The 21,805-nt window shown below is 41.8% G+C and overlaps 1 protein-coding gene and 1 non-coding gene across 2 annotated transcripts; both read left to right on the top strand.

The window, feature by feature from the left end:
* Window positions 1-580: 580 nt before the first annotated feature.
* On the top strand, window positions 581-3,309 carry RPL37 (ribosomal protein L37). The gene is made up of 4 exons (XM_004322890.4): window positions 581-728; window positions 1,468-1,603; window positions 1,845-1,929; window positions 3,193-3,309. Exons 1-4 carry the CDS (start codon window positions 726-728, stop codon window positions 3,260-3,262), a joined length of 294 nt encoding a protein of 97 aa, XP_004322938.1. The 5' UTR covers window positions 581-725; the 3' UTR covers window positions 3,263-3,309.
* Window positions 3,034-3,112, top strand: LOC117312026 (small nucleolar RNA SNORD72). Its single transcript, XR_004526204.1, has one exon. It is a non-coding gene; the product is annotated as a small nucleolar RNA SNORD72 (small nucleolar RNA).
* Window positions 3,310-21,805: the final 18,496 nt, after the last annotated feature.

Here is a 21,805-nt window from a genome sequence, read left to right as displayed (position 1 = left end):
GAGTGAGCTTGGACTCTGTAACAAAAGCATCTGTTTCAGAAGTCATTCCTGCCGACCTAAACCTGGCATTTGGATAGAAATGATCTCGGCTTGTGGGATCCTCCTGGACCGGGGCACAAACCCGTGTTCCCTGCACCGGCAGGCGGACTCTCAACCACTGCGCCACCAGGGAAGCCCAACACTATAGTGTTTTGAATGAAGTACAGATGTCCAAGCCCCATCCAAAGATGCTGAACCAGATTTCCTCACGGTAGAGTTTAGGAAACTTTAACAAGTTCCACGTCTGATTCCTTGGCATAACAAGATTGGGGATCAAATCCTTTGCCTCTAAAGTACTATAGTTAGAAAAAACATTATTTGCCTTTCTCTTTATATCCTGAGCCCAGCTCCGTCCTCCTAGCAACCTCTCAGCGATGATCAGCGTCAGCCGAAAGCTTCCGGCGGGACTGCGGAAGAACCTGGCGAAGAACCCCAGTCCTAATCCGAACCCTTCACAGACGCCCACCCAGGACCCAGAAAACTGTGAGCCCCGCCCCTCTGAACCTTCTATTGGCCCCGCTTGGCTCGGGATCCTCCTCTCGACTCCACCCACGCTGCAGCAACGGACGCTTGAGAGCGGTGCACCGCGTCCCGCCGGAAGTACTTTCCTGGGCGGAAGCTTCTGAGCGCGATATAGCGGAAGTGCCTTCGAATTTGCTCTCTTTGGCCTCGGCGGCAGAAGCGAGATGGTGAGTAGTTGGCAAGGGCTGTCGGAATCGGCTTCCATCCTAGCGCCCTGCGCCGCGTTCCTTGCTATCCGTGGGGGCCCGGCAAGGTTTCCGATAAGGGGAGCCGGTGGGCAGGAAAGGGACTTGCGGTGGCCCTCGAGAGGCAGAAGAATGGCCCCTATCTGTCTGGGAGTGCGGGGCCTGCAGTCGTGGAGCTGCAGCTGTTCTAGGCACCTTGCTTCTGTCTGAACTTTGGGGAGCCTGCACAGCCCTGTCTGCCTATGGGAAAGGACAGAAGAAGCATAGTTTGAGAGTGGCTCTGTACGCCAAGGAATCGTTGGCGGTGGTCTCTGGGCGGGAGCTCTTAGATTTTGGAGTAGGAGTGGTAGGAAAACCACGTTATCTCGTCTTTTGCATTATATCTTTTTTTTTAATAATGTAGCGGATTTCAAAACACAGCAGCTCTTGCAGGGGGCATTAGATGACGTGAAATTCCGATAGAGGTCTCTGATTTAGCATTTAAAGAAAGTCAGACTCTGCTATGTTTATAGCATTTGAATTGTTAATACATTGCAGTCGACTTGAAAACATGTAAATAAAATAAATACACCACATTTTAAACAAAAAGAAAAGTCAGACTCCCACAGTTTGAGACCTTGTGGTTGTCATGAAATCTTATCAATAGTTTCTTTAACTGAAAACGTAAGAACGTGTGTAGAAATTGCTAGATTGAAGAATCGTCTGTTCCCTTAACTTGTAGACGAAGGGAACGTCCTCGTTTGGAAAGCGTCGGAATAAGACGCACACGTTGTGCCGCCGCTGTGGCTCTAAGGCCTACCACCTTCAGAAGTCGACCTGTGGTAAATGTGGCTACCCTGCCAAGAGGAAGAGGAAGTGTAAGTGCATGTTTACTAAACTCTGATAGAGTACCATGGCGTTGAGAATTCTCCCGTGTTTGTTTTGTACCTCAGTGGGGCATGACTGAGCATTTGGTGGCCCCTAGCAGAATGGGGCATCTGTATAGCGATGAAGTGGGGTTAAAACCCAAGGCAGGCATTTTTAAGTATATTGACCGACAGAGCTTACAAGGTGTGTGGGGAAAACCGTTTACAACCTTCACCTGAATGTGTGTTTCAGATAACTGGAGTGCTAAAGCTAAAAGACGAAATACCACCGGGACTGGTCGAATGAGGCACCTAAAAATTGTATACCGCAGATTCAGGTACAGTTTTTATGTTTCAGTTGTAGTTGGTTCTGTGAGCTTGCATAATTATCCTCTCAAATGCCCTGGTTGGTGGGATGAGGTGTTAGCAAGGGACTTTTTTCTTCTGCCACCATAAGCTTCAGATCAGTTAGTTTAGATCTTGTGAATCTTTCAGTAAACAGTAGTATGAACTATACATGCTGGGGCTTAGTTGGAGCTAGACTCCAGAAAATGTGATGACATTTGATAGCATACCTACATTTCACTTTCCTACCAAAATTTGTCAAGATAATCGTGCATAAAGGAGACTTTGGGGTTTTGTGGCTTTGGGCAAATGTGCTATAGAAAACTGTCAGTTGCTATTGCGTTCGTGTAGAAAGAAATTTTATAGTCTTGTATTACTTAAAGACAGGCCTTAGAGTTTTAATTTCAGCCCCCATCTAGACTAAACAGAAACTGCATTTTAGTGGTAGCTTTTGAGGGGTTAACCCACGTAAGGTCTCAGCTGAGGTGATATCTTTGTTGGGGAGGGCGGTTGTCCTGTGCAGTGTAGGATATTTAGCAGAATTTCTGACCTACTGCTGAATTCCAGGTTTTCAAATTTTAAAAAACCTGAAGACAGTTTGGGGGTTTGTAAACACAACACCCTTAGATGTGCTTGTGTTCATTTGCTAAAGTGACCTTTCTGTGCGCTTTGCGCTTCATAATGTGTAAGACTATTATACAGTAGTATAGGCTTAGGATTCAGTGGTCTGCTAGTTCAGTGTAAGAGTTAAGAGCATGAAGTGAAGCCAACTTTAACCTGTCTGTCCCTCAAAAGAGGGATAACGGTACACTTCAAGTAGGTGTTAATATTAAATGAGTTACCTTATAGAGTAGTTAAGCAGTTGAGAAAATGTCTACCATTAAACACATTGTTTTTCCTTGGCTAAAGGAAAGTAGGATCTCTGGCTCGTAATTTAAGAACTCGTTTTCACAAATGCCTTAGGAATCTTAAGTGGTGGGGAAATACTGGCCCAGTGATCAGTACAACCAAATATGTTGCCCTTTTTTCTTTTTTCCAATTAAAGTTATCTGTGTTCCTGAAATGGCTACCTTGAAGCAGAAGGAAGTAAATACTGCAGCTTATCAGTGATGTTGTAAAAATAAATGTCTGAACATATGAATTCAATATTGATTTCAGATTTAACTGAGATAAGCTCATAAAAATCTGTTATAGCAAAAATTAAAATGTATGCATTGGCATTGCTGAAGTAACTGTTCTTGTTTTTAACGGTGCAGGCATGGATTCCGTGAAGGAACAACACCCAAACCCAAGAGGGCAGCTGTTGCAGCATCCAGTTCATCTTAAGGATTTCAATTATTAGTCACGCAATAAATGTTCTGGCTTTGAAAAACTGTCTGGTGTGCTAAGGTATTTTTAATAGGCTTGTATCAATGATTTGTATAGGTTTGCGAATGGGACAGCTTAAAATCAGATTTACTTGTTAAGTGGCTGTTTTGGAACAGTAACTTTTGAACTGGGTTGTGATACTGCTTAAGAGGACAAGGAACAAGCAGAATTCCAGGATTCCTTCAAGCAGACAACACTGGCATATGATGTGAAGAATATAGTGAATTTACATAGTACAATTCTTAGTACAACACATGGATATTTAAAATGTTAGAGTGAGTGAAAGAGCATAACTTAATTTCTTTTAGGAACATCTATGGTCTTTGGGGAGTGGTTATCAATCGTTACGATAGGCTTTGGAGTACCGGTGAGAACGTGAAGGTTAGGAGTTAAATGAACTCTATTTTAGAAAGGTGATTTTTTTCTTTTTTCTTAAAATGTTTACTGGAGTATAGTTGGTTTACAATATTGCGTTAGTTTCTGGTGTATAGCAAAGTGATGCAGCTATACATGTACTTTTTCAGATTTTTGGAAAGGTGATCTTAACTGTTGCTTGGCACCTAGGTTATAGGCTGTGCGTGCCGTTTAAGGTGGTCAGCTAAGTGGAAAACTAAAGCAACCTGCTCAGTGTGAGTCAACAACAAAATATGGAAGAAAGTTTGTAGGGCCATGGCAAATACAGTGGATTGAGTAGAATGTAAAGGAAGGCCAAGTATAAACTTATATTTGTAGGCTAAAGGCAATGATAAATAGATCCCTGGAATTATTTTAACCCTTAGCTGGGTGATCATTGATTTTCGGTGCTCTGAATTTTTTTGCCTTGCTTTCCCAGTTCTAGTGTTACTGCCATTTGAAGTGAAGACAAGGCTGACTTTGTTGGACTGCTGAATGAGAGAATAGAACATTAATTAAACAGCATAAGTGTTGGAACAACTGGCATAAAATAGCAGTGTGGCCAAGCTGTGCTCTCCTAGCTTTTAGCTTCCCATTGTATTAAGTATAACTTCCTTAACCTGACCTTGAAGGGGTCTTCATCATCATCGCTGCCTCACCAATCTTACCTTTAGAATGCATTCCCAAAATTGTAGCTAATTCCTTTCCTCCCGCTATTTTCCTAACTCATCCTTCAGGTCTTAGCTTACATTTAACTTCTACAGAAGCCACTGCTGATCTAAATCTACATTGGGCTTCCTCCCAATATGTGAGACTCAACATAATGACTCAGTACTCTGTACTTTAGGGATGCATAATTGAGAGCATGGTTCCTGGATCCAGCTGACATGTGATTTTACTGCTGTGCCTGTGCCGCAGATGTAAGCTGGAGGTCTTAACATTATGGGCTTCCGAGTTCAGTGAGTGAAGGTGCTTCTACAGTGGCTGCGGCCTAAAGTTGGTATAGTAGGTTCAAGTTTATGAAATTGCTTTTGACCTACAAAAATAGTGGTTTTAATATATTTTGGCTTCAGAGTACTGAAATAATCTAACTTGGTGTTAAGATCTTTCTGAAATCTTCCAGTGTTAACTAATGGTTGATTCCTGAGTGATGGAGAGGCCCATTAAGATAGGTAATGCCCAGGATGGAATAAATATTAGGCCTTGAGGTGAATGGGCACTGACCTGAAGACGTGGAATTTCTGAATCCTGGGCCAGAAAACAATTGGCACAAAGGGGTTGTGAGAGAGGTGGGCAGTGATGCATTAAGAAAGGCCTGTGTATTTGAGTGTAAGGGGAGCTTATCTCTTGTTTGCCAGTGCCTATGACCGTTGACAGACAGGTTGGGTTTCAGTGGGAAATTGTCTGATGCAATGGTAAGTATCTCCATAGATCATAGGTGGCTCACAGACCAATTGAGGCTGCTCCAATCACAGGTAAAATTAATTTTAAGACTCAGGGAGCAGCAGTGGGAGGGAGACGGAGCTGGGTTAACACATTCAGTATAGAATGCAATCAGGTGGATTCAGTCATTGAATACTAGTTTGCAGGAAGTTCACATCTGACGTATCTCATGTCCTGAGGGTCAAAGTTGGTTTGGACAGTGGGCCTCAATCTGACAAAAGATGCCTAGGGCTAATGCCACAACTAAGGAATTTGTGTTTCTTGGGCAGAGGATACTCAGGACCAGATGGGTGTCACCAAAGGGTATCTGAAGTGAGACCCAGGAACATGTCTTAATGTTTTGTGTGTTTACTTGGCCTTTCAATCACAGATACTGTGGTTTGTCAGGTCTAGAGAAGGTGAGGGAGTTGGTAAGAATCTAGAGGGGTGAAGATGATCAGATGTGGAAGGTCTTGAGTATTATACTAAGGAGTTTGGACTTTAGCTTGAAGCAATGATAAATCATTGGAAGTTTTTTTTTTTTTTCTTGCGGTACGCGGGCCTCTCACTGTTGTGGCCTCTCCCGTTGCGGAGCACAGGCTCCGGATGCGCCGGCTCGGCGGCCATGGCTCACGGGTCCAGCCGCTCCGCGGCATGTGGGATCTTCCCGGACCGGGGCATGAACCCGTGTCCTGCATCGGCAGGCGGACTCCCAGCCACTGCGCCACCAGGGAAGCCCCATTGGAAGGTTTTAAGCACACACAATGGCATGATTACTTATCATTAGCAAGATTAATATGGTGATGGGAGGTGATGGTATGGATGTGATACGTTTTGAAGCTGGAAAACCAGGCAACAGGTTCTTAAATAGTCTGAAAATCGTGAGGTTGTGGGCTAAGGTAGCAGTGGGGCTGGCTGTAGGGGGGATGTCTCTACTGAGAACATGTAAAACTTGAATCAAAGGGAGTAGCTTCCAAGCCCCCTCTTCTGTATCAGGCTGTGTGAGGCTTCCATGAGATCACATATATAAAAATATAGCGGGACTTCCCTGGTGGTCGAGTCGTTAAGACTCCATGCTCTCAATTCAAGGGGACTGGGTTCAATCCCTGGTCAGGGAACTAAGATCCCACATACTGCAACTAAGCCCGCGAGCCGCACCGGAGACCCAGAGCAGTCAAAAATGAATAAAAAAATAATAATAACTTAAAAAACAGCATTGTGTCTAGTGCGGTAGGCCTCAGAAATATTGGAGGTAGGAGTCTTGGATGTTTTGGACTAGGGGGCAAGGAGGTGGTGCATTCACTGGGAGGGAATATAGGGTGGAGGCAACAAGGGGGAAAATTAAAGTTAGGTTTTGTTGCCTGTGCGATACCAAGAGGAAGTACATTGGAAGACGTGAGTAAGCCTGGTGGCCGTTGAAGTGTAAAGCCTGGGCTAGAGGTCTGCATTTGGAAGTAATGAACAGAGAGTTGTGAAAGGGAACTGATTTTAGGGGTTAAAATGGTGAAGATATTTAAATGGAGGTATGAGGTGATGGTGAGACCTGGTAGGCATTTAGAAATGATGAGAAAAAAAGGACTTCCTTTTTTCTTTTTCTCTTTTTTTTTAAGGACTCAGTTTCTTGACTGATGAACTTCAGTAAACCATCCTTGACTCAGTAATGGTTGAAACCATTTGAAAATACAGATACTTAGAAAGAAAAGACAATTTGGAGAGGCTCAAGGAAAGATTTGGGGAGATGTCCATAGGAGACATGAGGAGAGAGAGTGGTTCATTAATTTGTTCAACATAATACATATGATGATGCTACTATGTGCTAGGCAATGTTAGAGATACAGTGGGAGCAACAGCCGACATGGTTGAAGTTGACAGTTGACTCTAGTGGTTGCAGAAATAGCCCAGGAAGTAGGATAGGGTTGAAACCAAGTATTGTATGTGGCTGAAGCCAAGGAGAAAAAGATTTTAAAATTAAAAAAAAAGAACCTTCCAGGATTTGCAAAATTTAGGTTAGTGTTTACTTCCATAAACCTTGTTTCAATAGAGCAGCAAGAACAAAGCCAACTTGCTAGAGGTTCAGGGGAGATTGGACAATGAGAAACTAAGAGTTTAAAATTAAATATACTTCTGGAAGAACCTAGATGTTCTATGATTCCCTTTCATTTCTGTTGATACAGTGCCACTTATGAACCAGATCTAGTGACCTCTATGTGCCAGAAGCAGTTCTAGGCCAAGGAGATACAAGTGGAAAACAAGGCAGACAAGGGTCCTTGTCTGACAAAGATTTCAATAGCATGTGTGTGTGTGGGGGGGGGGGGGCGGGTTGACAGACCTAGAACAGGTAAGCAATTTCGGGTAGTGATAAGTGCTGTGAAGACGAAGATATAAAGAGTGTGATAGAGTGGGAGTGGAGGAACCTTTAGAAAGGTGGTTAAGCAAGTTAAATTATGGGAATTCTGTGGCGGTCCAGTGGTTAGGACTCTTCACTGCTGAGGGCCCGGGTTCAATCCTTGGTCAGGGAACTAAGATCCCAACCCTAACTTTTACCAAGTTAAATGATAAGGAGCTTTCTCTTTCTCATTCGTACTACATATGGATTGTATTTCATTCTTTTGTTGTTTTTTTTTTTCCTCAAAACAAAAGGTAGTTCAGATCATAATCTAAGAGAAGCACAGGGCAGAGGCTATCAACCTCAGGAACCAAGAATGGAATCTGAAGCAAAAGCTTCCTTGTATGGTAAGGTAGAGAGATGTCTTGTTCAAAGAAAATACCAGTGAAAAAAAAAAATGGTTCTCATGTATGCAGGTGGCTTGTAGATTACCACAGGCATGGTATGTTGATTGAGGTAAAAACACAGTTCTTATTTTTGTGTCCTCATCTTTATACAGTGGAAATATGGTCCTGTGCCCCAGGATGAAGACTTGGTCTGACCCTTGTTTTTTTGGGTTATTCACAGATAACAAAAAATATCCTCCAGTCATGATTAGTTGTAAAAAGTTTTATTTCGGTAAGTTATTTTTTTATTTCAAATAAAATTTCCAGTCCTTTGTTATAGTCAAACTTCAAAATTGACTTAACCTTATCTCACATTTTCCAGCTTGGGCCTCCTTTGGGTTGGAGCCAGCAGTGGAGAAGGGGGCATGGTCCCTCTGATCTCAGCCTTCTCCCTGTATACATTCTCTGGGGCTTGTGAGCTGCAGTTGCACTCCTCAGTGGGGTTAAAGAGTAGACAGGAGGAGGAAGGAGAGGTGGGGGGATGGGGGCTGGTTCTTCCTTGGTTGGGTGGGTAAACAATGTCTGGACCCAGCAGATGATTAAACTTTTCCTCTCTTGGGCATTTGTATGACCTCTCCTGTAGTTCCCATCTTAATTCAGAATAGTCTTTGTGATTCCTTCCTAGCCCCTAGGATCCAACCTCTTTCTCCTGAGGTTTTCTCTACCTCTGAGGGCCCTACGGACAGGATTCAAAATTATCCCATGCCGTCCCTCTCTCCTGAGTGGCCCACATCTTGTCCACAGGAAACATTCCCACCTCCCTGGCCTGAACAAGTTCTTAAGTGCAGGGAGATCTCAGGCAGCAGCACTTTCCTGGCCCCCCACCAAAACAGTTGCAGGAAGCAAATTTTAAAGCTCTCTTGAGTGGTTCCTTTGAAGTTTCCTTCCCTAGGTTTAGAGCTACAAGGTAGTAACCCCCTTTTCCAAGAAGGTTGAGTTGAATACTTAAAACTCTTCAAAGAAATTTCTTTACCAGTCTTTCCCTTGGACCCCTCTATATCCTTGATCTTGCTGAGGATTCTAAAGGCTGTGACCAGATGTAAACTATTGTAGAATGGATGAACAACAAGGTCCTACTGTATAGCACAGGGAACTATATTCAATATCCTCTGATAAACCATAATGGAAAAGAATATTAAAGAATGAATATATATGTATAACTGAACCACTTTGCTGTACAGCAAAAATTAGCTCAACATTGTAAAACAACTATACTTCAATTAAAAAAAAAGTTTCTTGTATACATTTCCTGTGTGTGTGTGTGTGTGTGTGTGTCTATCTGTCTAGTTTGGTACTTCGGGCCCACTGCAGTGAAAGGGCCAAGTCCTAACCACTGGACCACCAGGGAATTCAGAGCCCTAATCTAATAGTGTTACATTTATATAGCTCTGCAAATAAACATCTAATACATGTAAAAAGTGTGATTTGCCCCCAAAAATGTTTAAAGTGATTTGGACTCTAGAGTTATGTGGAGGAAATTAAGGCCTTTAGGGGAAAGGTCTTTTGTAAAAAAGACAACTGATAAAACGGTATTGGAGAAAGGTCCAACTTCCTTAAGTTACGGCAAGTGGTAGAGGTGGCTGAGGAAGAAGCAAATGGGATTAATACCAGGTGGCCAATAGTTTTGTTTCAGAAACACGACCATCTTGGGCAAATGGGAGGAAGGATGGCTTGTCAGTAAATGGCTCAGTCACCTCAAGAGTGGAGAGGGCATAGTCAGAGCAGAAACTTTATGGTCCCTGATTTGCAGGGGAGCAGCCCTCAGGAGAAGCAGCTCCCCAAGGCAGGAGAGAGACAGGAAGACTCAGAAGTACTGTTCAATTAGGATGACTGGAGAGAGAAACCTCTGGGAACATAGATCTCTGAGGTAGCACAGCATGGCGCAGTGCTTTTAAATTTGCAAGAGACTTGAGATGATGTAATAAAACTCCTTTATTTTGGAGAGGAACAAACTAAGGCACAGAGAGATGGTGAAAGGTATATATTTTCTTTTTCTGGTAATAAGGATTCTGACAATAGTGAGTGTTATTGGAATGCATTTAATTAATACAGACATTGTACAATGTAAGATTCCTTTTGTAGAAAATGTCTTTATTAAATAGAATACTTACTCATCTATGGCCTAGGTGTGGAACCACAGTGCTAGTCATACATCATATAGTACAGACATTAACATGTAATTTTAGCACTGGATTAACTCATTAAAGGTAATAGCAAGCTATTTTCCGGTCATAGGGATCAGAGCAAATCTGCCCTTTCCTGATTCCTGTCCTCCCCCCTCCCCAAAAAAGTCCTATGAGAGTATACTACAGAGTTTTAAATTTTTGAACAGCTCTAAATTTTGAATAAATTTCACATTCATCAGAGACAACTCTTCGAATCTAAGTAGATGAACTATAGGCAGATTTAAAGACTATCACATGGGACTTCCCTAGTGGCGCAGTGGATAAGAATTCCAGTGCAGGGGATACGGGTTCAATCCCTGGTCTGGGAAGATCCCACATGCCGCGGAGCAACTAAGCCCATGTGCCACAGCTACTGAGCCCTCGCGCCTAGAGCCCATTCTCTGCAACAAGAGAAGCCACCGCAATGTGAAGCCCGCACACCACAACGAAGAGTATCCCCCGCTCTGCACAACTAGAGAAAGCCCACGCAGAGGAACGAATACCCAACACAGCCAAAAAGTAAAAGTATCACATGATGCCTTTTGGTATTTTTCAATTACTTGAATTTAGACCAATGCTAAAATCTGTGCAGATGCAAGCACAGAAAGTCATTTAGTATTTGCAAACTAAGAAAACTTCAGGGCTTCCCTGGTGGCGCAGTGGTTGAGAGTCCGCCTGCCGATGCAGGGGACATGGGTTGGTGCCCCGGTCCGGGAAGATCCCACATGCCCCGGAGCGGCTGGGCCGCTGAGCCTGCGCGTTCGGAGCCTGTGCTCCACAACTGGAGAGGCCACAACAGTGAGAGGCCCGCGAAACGCAAAAAAAAAAAAGAAAGAAAAAAGAAAACTTCAGTTATTGCTCAAAACATGGTAATTATATACATATATGAACAGAAATAACATGTAGAATATAAAAATACAAACATCCAATTAAAATAGCTGGTATACCAGTGAGGGTTCAATGAGGAGACAGAAGTCACATAGTAACTTGAACAGGAAAAGATTAAGGGATTAGGGTAATAAGGGATTGGCTAGGAAAAACTGAAGTGAACTCTTCAGGAAGAGCAGAAATAAGAAGCAGCCACTACTAGAGCAGAGATAGAGCACCCAGGAAGGAGGCCTCCCTACCCCCGGAGTTGAGATCCAGATGTCTGAGAAGATGCAGCATAGCTCACTGGATGTTGAAGTGTCTTGTTTCTGGGACTTGCTGGGAAGCCACCAGAAGGGTGACGGTGGGGAAGCCATTCATGGGGAGGTGCCTTGTCCAACAATGTTCTCCAACAATGTTCTGTTCTGAAGCTGCCTGAAGGGGGTCCAGGGAAAGCTTCTGGTCATTAGGGGCACCTAGCCGGTGCACAAGGCAGGAACCTGGCACTGGAGAAGCCACCAACACTGCAGGGGCCTGGCATTGGGAAAGCCCCCATACTGTGGGAGCTTGGTCCTGGAGAAACCATAGGCCTCTTTCTGAATCACCAAGAATCATTTTGATACAGCTTAGAGCTCTTTGTCAGATTCAATATGAGTAAAATCTGTGCTGAATTGGCCAATATAAATGTCTATAAAATGTGCTAGACAAGCATCTAGTCGAAATATAACACGAGCCACAAATGCAAACCACATATGTAGTTGTAAATTTTCTAACAGCCTCATTTAAAAATGTAAAAAAGGTAAAGCTAATTTTAATAGTATTATTTTATTTAAAGTTTTGCCCAGCATAGTATTATTTATCTTGTAATCCTGTATCTTATTGTAATCTTGTATCTTATTTATCTTGTAATCAGTATAAAAATTGAGATATATATATTTTTTCATACTGTCTTCAAAATATAATGTATATTTATACTTTCAACACATCTCAGTTCGGACTAGTTGCATTTCAAATATTCAACACCTACGTGTGGCTGGTGGCTATCCTACTGGGTAGCCCAAACCTAAACAATAACAAGTTTAGTGTTTTGGGATTGAGTCATCATTTGGTAAAGTTGTCTTCATCTAAAATAATGCTGGGACTTCCCTGGCGGTGCAGTGGTTAAGACTCCACGCTCACAATGCAGGGGACTCTGGGTTCGATCCCTGGTCAGGGAACTAGATCCCACATGCATGCTGCAACTAAGAGTTCACATACCACAACTAAAGGAGCCCACAGGCCGCAACTAAGGAGCTAGTGCAACAAATAATAAAAAAATAAATATTTTTTAAAAAGTAAAATAATGCTGCATTCACCATGTAAGTATATAGGTAAAATCAAAACAGTTGCTAGCTTTTAGGTCAGTTAATTAACTTAAGCCAAGATTTTTACCTGTAAAATGGTACAAAAGTTGTGAAACGGAGCAGGACCCTATGGTCCTTGCCCCCCATGTCCTCAGCCTGCCTTTTGTCTGTGAAAAACTTTAGCCAAAGAATAAGTTTCATCAGAGAAGTGAGAAAATGCAGAAACAAAGACAGTCCAACAAGACTAAATAATAATAGTTGAGTCACTAAGCAAAGTCAAGGACTTTTAGTTCCCCCTCAAGGGCTATAGATAATATTCTGAGCCATGTCCTGTGAGCTGTCTTATAGATACGGAAACCCTCACCAGGTGGAAGAAGTTAACTACATGATGGCCAGAGTGTAGCCATGACATAAGTTGCCACAATTCCGAGAATTGGCCTCAAGGAAATGGGAACAAACCAACCCTGGAACTGAAGATTAATCGTACTTAAAACAGTCAAGATGACGCTGGTCAGACCACCGATGACCAATTTCAAGATGACTGTCAGAGCTGACTGTATTGTTTTCTGCATGTAGCCCCTCCCTCAGCCTATAAAAGCTCTTGCCCCCTGCTTGTCAGCTGGGGGGGGAGTCGGCCTTTGGACAGGTATCCGCACCCCCCCACACCCGGGTTGCCGGCGTCCAAAATAAAGCAAAGTTTCCTTTCCACCAACCTTACCTCTTTATTGCTTTGAGTGGCGAGCAGCTGGACCCCACTTTCAGTTACAGTTGTACCTACTTCATAATGTTCGTTGTGAAGTGTTGCTATGAGAATAAAATGGGATGGTGCATATAAAGTGTTCAGCATGGTGCCTGGCACAGGGTTAAGAGTCTGATAAATGTTAGTGATCATAATTATTACTATATAGGTAATATTCCTGGATAATGGGTGTCACTGATAATCGCAGGAAGACAAAACTCTATAAGACAACATGTATCTTGGTGAATTCACCATGGTCAGTAGTGTCTGCTATATGCTAGAGACTCTACAGCACTATAGGCTCAGAAATTTGATTTGATCAGAACAAAGAGGGTGGCTTATCTCTCAGGGGAAGCTCTTGTTAACCAAATCAAGATAAATGTATATTCAATAAACTAAATTTTAACAATATTCTATCTACAGATGTAAACTGTACACTGTCTATGTGCTAGCCACTGATCTAGGCATTGGGAGTATATCAGTGAACCAAGAAGGGTAGGAAGAGGGGAAAGTGGTCATGCATAAGCCCAAGTCATGTTTAAAACAAAATTACAGTCAACTCATTATTCAGGTAGGGTGGGTTAACCACTGGGGGATTATCTTTGATTGAGGTTCAGAAGTTACTTGTTGTGGATTAGGTTGAAAGGCAGAGGGAGCAGAGAAAGCATGGTCCTGAGATGCCTACCACTTGAGCTCAGTTTCAACCTCAAGGCCTTAATTTCTCCATCTACTCAACTTCTCCACCGCACCATGCACTTCACCCGCCTCTATGGTTAATCAGCAAACTGATTAATCCAATCCCAGATTAAATTAATAATTGTTTGAAAATAGGCTTGCCAATTGATCAAAAGTATAACTGTCAAACAGGCAGAATGCCCCTGATGTTCTGACAAACACTAACTCTGACAGCACTCTTATTTTTGTGTTCTCGAGGAAGCATCTTTCTATAGCTCACATGAACTGACCAAAGAGGAAAGCAGGAAATCTTTGCTTTAACACATAGGCTACAATGCATTGCTCAAGATCCGTATCTTAGAACACAGTGTCAGACAGTGTCTTAGAACACAGCCAAGCACAGCCTAGTTACTTACACTATAAGTCTTACCCAAATGGATCTATACCTGAAACTAGACCCAATTACTAGGGGAAAATGTGGGGAACACTGATCCAGCATTCCCAATTCTAAACATGTACCCTACACAAGCACTACTCACAAGGGTACAAAGTTATATGCCCATGGGCATTTGTTGCATTATCTGTAATATAAAAAATAGAAACAACTTAACCCCCTAAGTAGAGGCTGAGTTAAGCAAATTACTGTACCTCTTTACAATGGAATAGCAATACAACTGCTTAAAAACAGAACAAACCAAAAAAAAAAAAGGCTTTACTATAAAGCTGCAGTAGTCAAGATAGTGTAGTATTGGGACTTCCCTGGTGGCACAGTGGTTAAGAATTTGCCTGCCAGTGCAGGGGACATGGGTTCAAGCCTTGGTCCGAGAAGATCCCACATGCCACAGAGCAACTAAGCCTGTGTGCCACAACTACTGAGCCCGCATGTCACAACTGCTGAAGCCCATGTGCCTGGAGCCCATGCTCTGCAACAAGAGAAGCCACCGCAATGAGAAGCCCGCGCACCACAAGGAAGAGTAGCCCCCACTCGCTGCAACTAGAGAAAGCCCATGCGCAGCAACAAAGACCCAATGTATCCAAAAATAAATAAATTTATTTTAAAAAATAAAAACAAGACACAGTCTTGGAGAAAATATATGCAAAACATATATGATAAATGACTTGTATTCAGAACTTAATAATTAAAAAATAAATTTCCCAATTTTTAAAATGGGCAGAAGATTTGAATAGGTAGTTCACCAAAGAACAAATATGCATGGCAAATAAACACAGGAAAAGATGTTCAACATTAATATCAGGGAAATGGGGGCTTCCCTGGTGGCGCAGTGGTTGAGAGTCCACCTGCCAATGCAAGGGACACGGGTTCGTGCCCCGGTCCGGGAGGATCCCACATGCCGCGGAGCAGCTGGCCCGTGAGCCATGGCTACTGAGCCTGCGCGTCCAGAGCCTGTGCTCCACAACGGGAGAGGCCACAACAGTGAGAGGCCCGTGTACCACAAAAAAAAAAAAAAAAAAAGAAAATCAGGGAAATGCAAATTAAAACCACAATGACATAGTACTACACATCTACTAGAATGGCTAAAATAAAACAAATAAATAGATAAAACTGATCATACCAAGTGCTAACAAGGAACAACTGGAATGCTCATTCTTTACTGGTGGAAATGCAAAATGGTACAGCCACTTTAAAACAAGTTGGCTGTTTCTTAAGGTTAAATATATACCTACTATAACCCCAGCACTCCTACTCTTGAGTATTTATTCAAAAGAAATGAAAATGCAAAGACTTGTATGTGAATGTTCATAACAGCTATTCCTGCTCCAAGAATTAGAAACAATAAAACATCGAAACTAGAGAATGGATAAATATATATATATATATATATTTTTTTTTGCCCGAGCCACATGGTTTGTCAGGCCACAGCAGTGAAAGCACTGAGTCCTAACCGCTGGACCGCCAGGGAACTCCCCAAGAATGGATAAATAAATTTTGGTATATCCACACAATGGAATACTATTCAGCAATAAAAAGCAATAAGCTACTGACACATGCAACAACATGGATGAGTCTCAAAATGTTATGCTAAGTGAAAGAAGCTGGATGCAAAACACTGTATATTGTATAATTTCTTTATATGACATTCTGAAAAAGGTAAAATTATAGTTACAGAAATTAAAAGGTCACAAGGGAATTTTGGCAGGTGATGCAATTATTCTAAATCTTGATAGTGGTGATGCTTACACAATAGTATACATTTTTTCAAAACATTGAAATCTACACCTAAAAAGAGTGAGTTTTATTTTATGTCAATTACACTTCAAAAAACTTGTCTAAGAAAAAGATGGGAAGTTAGAAGATAATGGAGCAATGACTTCAAAACCCTCAAGGAAATTCTTTACAACTTAAAACCCTATGTCCGGGCTTCCCTGGTGGCGCAGTGTTTGGGAGTCTGCCTGCCGATGAGGGGGACGCGGGTTCGGGACCTGGTCTGGGAAGATCCCACATGCCACGGGGCAACTGGGCCCGTGAGCCACAACTACTGAGCCTGCGCGTCTGGAGCCTGTGCTCCCCAACAAGAGAGGCCGCGACAGTGAGAGCCCCGCGCACCGCGATGAAGAGTGGCCCCTGCTCACCACAACTAGAGAAAGCCCTCGCACAGAAAGGAAGACCCAACACAGCCAAAAATAAATAAATAAAAATAAATAAATTTATAAAAAAAAAAAAAACCTATGTCCAACCAAACTATAAGGTGTAAGGGTAGAATAAAGACATTTTCAAACACATAAGCTCTCAGAAAATTTTACTTCCCTGAGGCTTTCTCATAAAACTACTGGTGAGATTGTTCCACCAAAACCAGGGAGAAAGGACAAAAACAAAAACAAACAAACAACAAAAACGGAAACCACGGCATTAGGAAACAATAAACCCAACATAGGAGAAAGGGAAGGGACTCTCCAGGACAATATTTAAGGGGATTCTGAGATGAGAACTCTGACACAGGTATAGAAGGCAAACAACTGAAGCAGGTACGAAAGCTCTAGGAGAGTTCAAGAACCTCAGACTGATAATACACATCACATGTTCCATGTCTTTGAGAGATTTTAGACAACTGGCGCAAGTTCAGGTTGAATCAATAAGTACTTAGAAATCTAAGCAAGTAAAAACCATGACAAAGTATTAATTCCAGGTGAAACAAAAAGCCTTTTATAAAGGTCAATTATAATGTACATAATCCAGTAAGGCGCCTAGAATATTCTCCATGTTAAAATTTCAGAGTCAAGCAATCTAGAAGCATTTCAGTAAAAATAAAATATACTAGACTTAGAAAAAATTCCTAACATATAAAAAACTCCTGAATTCCCGTATAAAACCAACTTAATTTTTGAAATTAAACACTCTACACATGTTATAATGTACTTTAATTGTGCTTTATGTAAGAGAAATAATAGATATAGAGAATATGAGAATTACATTAGTAATTTCACATGATGGTCACACAGGTAAGGAATAATATTATTTACTAAAAAAAAATCAGGTCTTTAACTCTCTTTTCTTTCTTATATAATTTATTAGTTTTAAGGAATCCACCAGGGGCTTCCCTGGTGGTGCAGTGGTTAAGACTCCATGCTTCCGATGCAGGGGGCCTGGGTTTGATCCCAGATCAGGCAACTAGATCCCACATGCATGCCGCAACTAAGAGTTCACATGCCACAACTAAGGAGTCCATGTGCCACAACTAAGGAGCCCACCTGCCACAACTAAGAAGCCCACATGCTGCAACTAAGGAGCCAGTGAGCCACAACCAAGATCTGGCGCAACCAAATAAATAAATAAATATTTTTAAAAAAATCCACCAAAGCTATATTACAGCTCAGTTCTTCAGAGTATATCCTCAACACATTTAACAACTATTTTTCTTTTTTTTTTTTTTTGGCTGTGCTGCATGGCATGTGGGATCTTAGTTTCCTGACCAGGGATCAAACCACTGCCCCCTGCAGTGGAAGCGGTAAGTCCCTTACATAACTTTTAATAAATCTCTATCATAGTAAGATTCTTTTAGAAAGTATAAAATATTTCAAAATATTTGAAGAAAATATTTTAGAATGGAGACCAATCTTTTTAAACATTTTTAAATAGTTTACATTTTCCTTGTTTCAAAAGCCTTTAAGTGTGAGAGAAAAGGTATAGATGAACCTTAAGGGAAATTGCTAAGGGAAAGAAGCCAGTCTGAAAATACTACATGCTGTATGATTCCAATTATATGATATTCTGAAAAAGACAAAATTATAGAGACAGGAAAAAGAGGAGAATGGTTGAATGTGTGAAGCAACAGGAGATTTTTTTAGGGTAGTGACACTATTCTGTATGATACCATAATAGTGGATACAAAAAAAAAATAGTGGATACATGACATTGTTGAAACCCACAAAAATTTACAGCAGAGTAAAGCTTAATGTATGCAAATTTAAAAAAATCTTATGGAAAGTCGTAGTATAAGGCCTAATATAAAGTCTCAATATTATGTATTGCCTTAACAGTCAGGTTTATTACCTGGGAAAAATGGGAGGGCCTACAATGGCCTATCTGTATGTCCCTGTTCCCACTATTGCCATAGATAAGTTCCTCTAGCTAAACCTCTAACTCTCCATACTGAAGGGACCAGGCACACTCAGTGCTGATCCCTGAGTAGTTAGTTTCAGTTCCCTGCCAGCTTGTAGAATTATTCAAACAACTAATCAAATTCTTCACAGGAACCAGAGGGCACCTCATCCTCTTGATACTACAAAACTCTCTCCCACAGCCTCTGGTTGTTCCTTCTGTTCCTGAGTGCGACTTCCGTGTGGCAGTGCCTTCTCTATGTGGTACCCTCCTGCCCGAGAGACTGTGAGTATATGTGCCCAACAGACTGCTGTTGATGTCATCTGTCCTGTGTCGGGTGTTGTGTGTTTGGCTATTCCCCAAACCCTAGGGAGGGAACTCTTCCCTCACCAGCAGGGTGACTAGGAGGCAATTAAAACAGAGGTTGGGGGACCCGAGGATGGAATGCAGATTGTGACAACATAATCTGTCTGTATTGAACATATATGGAACAACCTCACTGAAGAGGGTGGAGGAAATAGGTGATTACCTAAGGAAATGGTGGCATTCAAGATTACCACTTGGAAGTGAGTGAAGTCGGTAAAACTAAAGACAAAAGCAACTGCACAAAAGCACTGGACTCAAGTTGATAAAACTGTTATCCACAGGAGTAGGGTTAATAATTCTGATACTTCCATAAATGTACACTCATATTGAGCAATTAGGTAAATAGAAGATAAATGATGGAAGCTAGGTTTCTCACTGTTGGAGCAGGAATTTACAGATAAGCAATGGGAATGGCTAGAATAATCTATGTGGCAATGAATTAGAGTTGGTTGTATGGATCAGTATGAAGTCATGCTTAGCTTAATATAGACAGGGGTGGTTCCACATAGAGAAATAGAGATATGGGTATATTTATTAGTTAGAATACACACATATATTTCCTTGCTCTGTCAGCTGAGAGGGTCTAGAAGCAATTACACTCCAAATACCAAATCTTGGGTTCTAATACCACTGTCCAATAAAAGTAACAAGGACATCTTTGAGAAATGGCTGATCCTAGGACCAGGACAGGAAATATACAAGTTCAGCATCTTGTACTGTCAGTAAGTAAGTGACAGACAAACAAAAAACAAAAACAACATTGATGGGCTTCCCTGGTGGCGCAGTGGTTGAGAGTCTGCCTGCCAATGCAGGGGACACGGGTTCATGCCCCGGTCCGGGAAGATCCCATCATGCCGCAGAGCGGCTGGGCCCGTGAGCCATGGCCACTGAGCCTGCACGTCCGGAGCCTGTGCTCCACAGTGGGAGAGGTCACAGCAGTGAGAGGCCCGCGTACTGAAAAACAAAACCAAACCAAAAACAAACAACATTGATGGAGGCATGTCAAAGGGATACAAGAGCCAACTGAAAGAGCACCCAATGACCAAAGTTGGAACAATCTGAGCAATACAATGAAGGAGTATTGGATTATAACTCAGTGTATAAAGTAAATATTCACGAGTCTATACTGCTATAAAGAAATGATCAAATAAATAAATGGGAGAAAAGAGAGAAATCTCCTGTGAAGGATTCCAAATAATTTAAATAAATATCCCACCTTAAAGGAGACAGAGCATAACTCCCCAATCCTTAAGTGTGGGCTATGCTTAGTGATTTCCTTTCAAAGAGTACAGTATGGAAAGGAGGAAAAAACAAGTGACATTACTATAGAGAAACCCAAATAGACCTTTGATGTGGTTTGATTAAGATAGACCATTGTTTGTGTTCTTCCTCCCCAAACCCCATAACGCCAATCTAGCCATGAGAAAAACACCCAATTCCAATAGAGGGGCATTCCAGGAAATATCTGACTAATACACCTCAATACTGTCAAAGTCATAAAAAACAAAAACCAAGATAGCTGAGAAATTGTCACAGCCAAGAGGAGCCTAAGGAGACATGACAATTAAATGTAATGTGGTATCCTGAATGGGATCCTGGAACAGAAAAAGCACATTAGGTAAAAACTAAAGAAATTGGAATAAAGTATGGACTTTAGTTAATAATAATATAATATCAACACTGGTTTATTTTTCTCATTAATTGTAACAAATGTACCATATAATGTAAGGTGTTAGTAATAGGGGAAGCTGGGCATGAGTATATGAGAACTCTGTAGTATCTTTACATTTTTCTGTAAATCTAAAGCTGTTCTAAAAATAAAGTCTACTTTTAAAAAAGCACCTGGGAAGCCTAGAGAGTGCTAATATCCAGCAAAGTAAATAATAAATAAATAAGGAACTGAGGGGAAGGAAAATACGTTAATCCAGGGATGAGGTTAGAATACTAACATGCATGCCTTTAGCAACCACGTTCTTGGTTAGAGGTAGGCTGCACATTTGGGTCCGCAGAAGTAAGGAAGCTTTGCACGTCTGTTTCTCATAGCAGCCCTCAGCACCCTCCTGCACTGAGGACAGAGACAGCAGCAGAAGAGCAGACAGACCTGAGCTGGGCTGCTGCCCGGAAGCCAGTCTATAAAGGACACTGCACATCTCGGGGGCTCCAAAGCGTCACTCTAATCTTTACTTACCTGAGTTCTTCTTGGAAGGATGCGGCTAAAAAGAACTACTTTGGTAAGTCACTTGGGGTGGGATAAAACCTCCTCACCCCACAAAATGCATGCTTAGATGGCCTGTGGACTGCTGCCTAAGAAGTTAGTGTCTGGGAACAGCAGGGTCTTTGTTTCCTGGGACACCGCTCCAGACATCCTTTATCTCTGCCTTTCCACTTAAATAAACGTTGAATAAATTTTTCAAGAATACTGTTTTGAAGGGAACCAAATTACTAGTTGGAACAGAGAGCCCAATTATTAGCCTATTAAAGGCGTCCACATGTTATCAGCCCCTTGTATTACCAAGATGAGTAAAAACGAATCTAACAGTAACCAGAGCCAGACAGTCCAACGACCTCTCTCTGATAGTCTCAGATGGTCCAAGGGCGCAATTTAGACGATCAGCCTACCCTTCAGGCAACCATCCAAGGACATTATTTCCCTTAACTGATAAGAATAGGGCAGCAAAGAGTTTGGAGTTACATTTTTTTGGTGAATGACTATTCTTCGTGCTGCTGATCACGGACAGATTCACGTGCCTGATACTTAGTAAATCAACTGAGAGGTGGGCAGGGTTGACATTTTCTTATTAAAAGCAAGGAACCCAACCAGGACTAACCAACCACATTTACCTAGAGATGGACCGAGGGAGTCCTTGTGAACAGTGCTAAGATTTTCCCTAGAAAACAGCTCTGGGCCTATTTTTACAAGGGTAATTGAAGCTTAAAATTCATCATCATGAGGGGGTTGCAAAAGTGTTAACCTAAAAATATTTCAAACCAGGAGTTGGGAATCATCAACCCTAGATAAATAGGGGAAAACTATCCGCAAACTAATTTTAATCACTGTAACTTCCTAGAGAATATCTAACATAAATTGGCTTTTTTTCCTGTTTCTTTCATAGGCTCACATTGCTTCCGGATCTTCTTAATTATCCATATTCTCTAAGTGAGCATTCCGTCCTTGGGTCCCTTAACGCTACAACCTGGGGA

This window comes from Tursiops truncatus, chromosome 3 (assembly GCF_011762595.2).
Source record: "Tursiops truncatus isolate mTurTru1 chromosome 3, mTurTru1.mat.Y, whole genome shotgun sequence".
NCBI classification, from domain to species: Eukaryota; Metazoa; Chordata; class Mammalia; order Artiodactyla; family Delphinidae; genus Tursiops; species Tursiops truncatus.
Note: the sequence above shows the minus strand (reverse complement) of the source record. Positions and strands in the feature narration are given on the sequence as shown.